Source organism: Durio zibethinus, chromosome 3 (assembly GCF_047325235.1).
Source record: "Durio zibethinus cultivar Kanyao isolate XHJ-2024 chromosome 3, ASM4732523v1, whole genome shotgun sequence".
NCBI classification, from domain to species: Eukaryota; Viridiplantae; Streptophyta; class Magnoliopsida; order Malvales; family Malvaceae; genus Durio; species Durio zibethinus.
In genome coordinates, this window is record NC_143164.1 from 9,390,165 (window position 1) to 9,393,850 (window position 3,686).

Consider the following 3,686-nt stretch of genomic DNA (forward strand, 5'->3'; position numbering starts at 1 on the left):
TACAATACGCCCACAGAAAACAAAATTTTTGGAAACGACACACCAAAGAAAGTCTAGCCGCCTGGTCCCGTAGCCAAAAAATCATGGAAGTGGAAAAGTTTGGCAGCCACACAATGTTTTCAAGGCAATTTAATCCATGAAATATGAAAAAATAAATGAAATTATATAATAGTATTAACAATGAAGATTTCTAGTTGAATTATGGCATTTCATATAATTATTTAAATTATTATATTAATGTGGACACTATTACTTTATTTATTCTCTGCTTAGCTAGCAATCTCAATCGAAACCACCAAATTCAACGATCGGAACCTCTCAAGTCCTTTCTTCTTACATTCATGAAAACCCGTTCAAACCTGAATCATTTGCATTTTTTTTATTTTTGTAATCGTGGGGTTTGACAAAGATTAAAAAAAAAGTTTAAGTCGATTTTACCGTAATTAGAAGGTAAAGACAAAATCTATATAAAGGATATGAAGAGGCTGCCTAAGAGCAGAACCAAAACCCACTTTGTAGTAAAGATGGGAAAAATGGGGTCTTCGATGACCTCTCTCTTTGTTACTCTTTTAGTGCTAGCACTCTCTCTCTGCTTGCCTTCAGAAACCACAGCTGACTACCGTTACTATTCACCTCCACCACCACCCTACCACTACAAGTCACCTCCTCCTCCTCCTCCGGTTTACTCTCCACCACCATCACCCAAGAAGCCTTACAAGTACCACTCTCCTCCCCCACCAACTCCTGTTTACAAGTATAAGTCTCCACCACCTCCTCCACCAGTGCACTATCCTCCACCTCCTTACGTGTACAAGTCTCCTCCTCCTCCTCCTCCCCCAGTTTACAAGTACAAGTCCCCCCCACCACCACCACCATCACCACCCAAGCATCCATACAAGTACAAGTCTCCTCCCCCTCCCCCTCCCCCTCCCGTTTACAAGTACAAGTCCCCACCACCACCACCACCATCACCACCCAAACATCCATACAAGTACAAGTCTCCTCCCCCTCCCCCTCCCGTTTACAAGTACAAGTCCCCACCACCACCACCACCATCACCACCCAAGCAACCCTACAAGTACAAGTCTCCACCCCCACCACCACCAGTTTACAAATATAAGTCTCCCCCACCTCCAATGCACTATCCCCCACCCATTTACAAGTACAAATCACCTCCACCGCCACCCCCAGTTTACAAATATAAGTCTCCACCACCTCCTTACAAGTATAAGTCCCCCCCACCACCTCCTGTCTATAAATACAAGTCTCCTCCACCACCTCCTCCAGTGTACAAGTACAAGTCCCCTCCTCCTCCTCCTAAGGTGCCATACAAGTACAAGTCTCCCCCACCACCTCCTCCAGTCTATAAATACAAGTCTCCTCCACCACCTCCTCCAGTGTACAAGTACAAGTCCCCTCCTCCTCCTCCTAAGGTGCCATACAAGTACAAGTCTCCCCCACCACCTCCTCCAGTCTATAAATACAAGTCTCCTCCACCACCTCCTCCAGTTTACAAGTACAAGTCCCCTCCTCCTCCTAAGGAGCCATATAAATACAAGTCTCCCCCACCCCCTCCTCCAGTTTACAAGTACAAGTCTCCTCCACCACCTCCTCCAGTTTACAAATACAAGTCTCCTCCCCCTCCTCCTCCAGTTTACAAGTATAAATCTCCTCCACCACCACCATCCCATTACGTTTATTCATCACCCCCTCCTCCTCCCCACTACTAAGCAACGGCCATGACGGTACCAAGGTAACATACATTTTCCCATAAATATTTTTTCATTTCTTTACGGTTCATTATTCTCCATTTTTTTGCTTATGTAAATTTAGTCAGTTCAATTACAAAATCACAATGTGTTGTTGCAGGAGAGGAGAAAACTGTGATCCCAATATAAGTGACAAAACTGGTTTAAAGAATTATAAAGTGAGAGATAGAAACCGGGAGCCTCAGCCTAGTCTCCGCGTTTGAAACGAAGAAAACAATAATATTGTAGACAAGTAGTAGGGAAAAAAGGGGTTCATCGTTTTCATGTGTTTGACAGTTGTATTATTCGGACGTCCACCTATTTCTTTCTACTTTATTATTAAAAAGAAATGAATCGTATATGTATGTGTTTCCAACCTTTTGCAAATGCATGGGTTGATCCGTAATAAAAATAAATCCATTCCTCAAAAAAAAAAAAGGTCTACTTTTTTTTTTTTTTTTTTTGTTTCTTTGGCTTGGAGTGTCATGATGTGGCTGAATAGACTTTACCTTTTTCTTTGTCAAATTTCTCTGCATGGATTAGCATGGGCTTTTCCATTTCATGTAGTTGGGAAGGAAAAAAGTGTTGCAAAAAGAAAAAATTAAAAAAGATATTAACACTACTTTCAGCTTTTCTGTCTTCCCATCATGGATTTGGTCATGCATGTTACTATCAATCAGTTAGTTAATAATTATATTGAATTCTTTGATAATCGTTTTTGGGTTAATTTTTTTAATTGGTCACTGTTTCTTTAAATAATTGCTTGGGTTTTAAATTATTCTTTTATTAACTATGGATGGAAATAATAAATTAATATGGCTTAAGAATTGAAAAATGAGAATCTGCGATGGGAAATTTTATCTTCTTGTTTCTTCCATTCTTTTGGGGCCGCAATGAGCATTTCTATTTTTGTTTTTTTTTTGTTTTTAAATTAGAAATAGATATTTCTTTGTTATTTCAATAAAAATATAATCTCAAAATAAAATATCAAAACGTATTCTTAAATTTTAAATAAAATATTAATACCTATGGACTTTTTTAGAGATTTTAACGAGTAAAATCTCAAAGTAAAACCGGAAAATTAAGCATAATTGCCCTGTTTAATATTCTATATATCATCATTAAAATGGGGGCTTTTTTTTTTTTTTGTACATTTTAATTGCAAAAGGAACTTAATCTTTCTGCAACATGGCTTAAACTAGTTGTAGTTGGGAGATGAGACTGCACTTGAATCTGCAGAATTAGCACAAACAAATAGCAGTATATATAAATAACTAGAGCCTCTACTTTTGTGGAATTAAATCTTAGTTGCCAATAGAATTTTAGTTGGCTCAGTTTGTCTGGCTGGCTTTGCCAACTTTCCCTTGACAATTGATAAGAATGCCAGCAATTGCAACAACTGTATGACTTTTATGCCTTTGACCATTTGTATAATTCAATCCGTTTTCAGTAATTTTTTTCTAGTAATTTTTAATGCATCAAATTTTACAAATACATTTATCAATATCAAAGTCCATTATAAGTGCACGCGCAAAAGATTATATTTTATGAGTAAATTAACTGCAATAATTGTATTAAAAAATATTTTTTCACAGGTTTTGATGGCCATATAAAAATTTATCAATTTAAATTATATGATTTTTGAGCTTTTATTTATATACACGCCTCCAAACTTCACAAACATGTTTAAAAATTTTTTTATAGACTTAGCCAACTATGATGGGATCTATTGACATAAAGCTGAATTTTTAATTTTAATAATAAAAATTCAATTACTATCCACGTTAATTACCAAAAAACATCTTATAACTGTATTAAACTAGCTAGTTATTTCTTTTGGTTTTGATAATATTTTTGAAAGCATTATATGTATAAATGCAGTTTTTACTTTAATCGAAATCTATTAGAAGCATAATTATTAGAACCAATCTAACAGTT

General features: G+C 36.6%; 1 protein-coding gene across 1 annotated transcript; it reads left to right on the top strand.

The window, feature by feature from the left end:
- Window positions 1-497: 497 nt before the first annotated feature.
- On the top strand, window positions 498-2,186 carry LOC111301992 (uncharacterized). Its single transcript, XM_022897942.2, has 2 exons — window positions 498-1,753; window positions 1,870-2,186. The coding sequence occupies exon 1, from the start codon at window positions 525-527 to the stop codon at window positions 1,728-1,730; it is 1,206 nt and encodes a 401-aa protein (XP_022753677.2). The 5' UTR covers window positions 498-524; the 3' UTR covers window positions 1,731-1,753; window positions 1,870-2,186.
- Window positions 2,187-3,686: the final 1,500 nt, after the last annotated feature.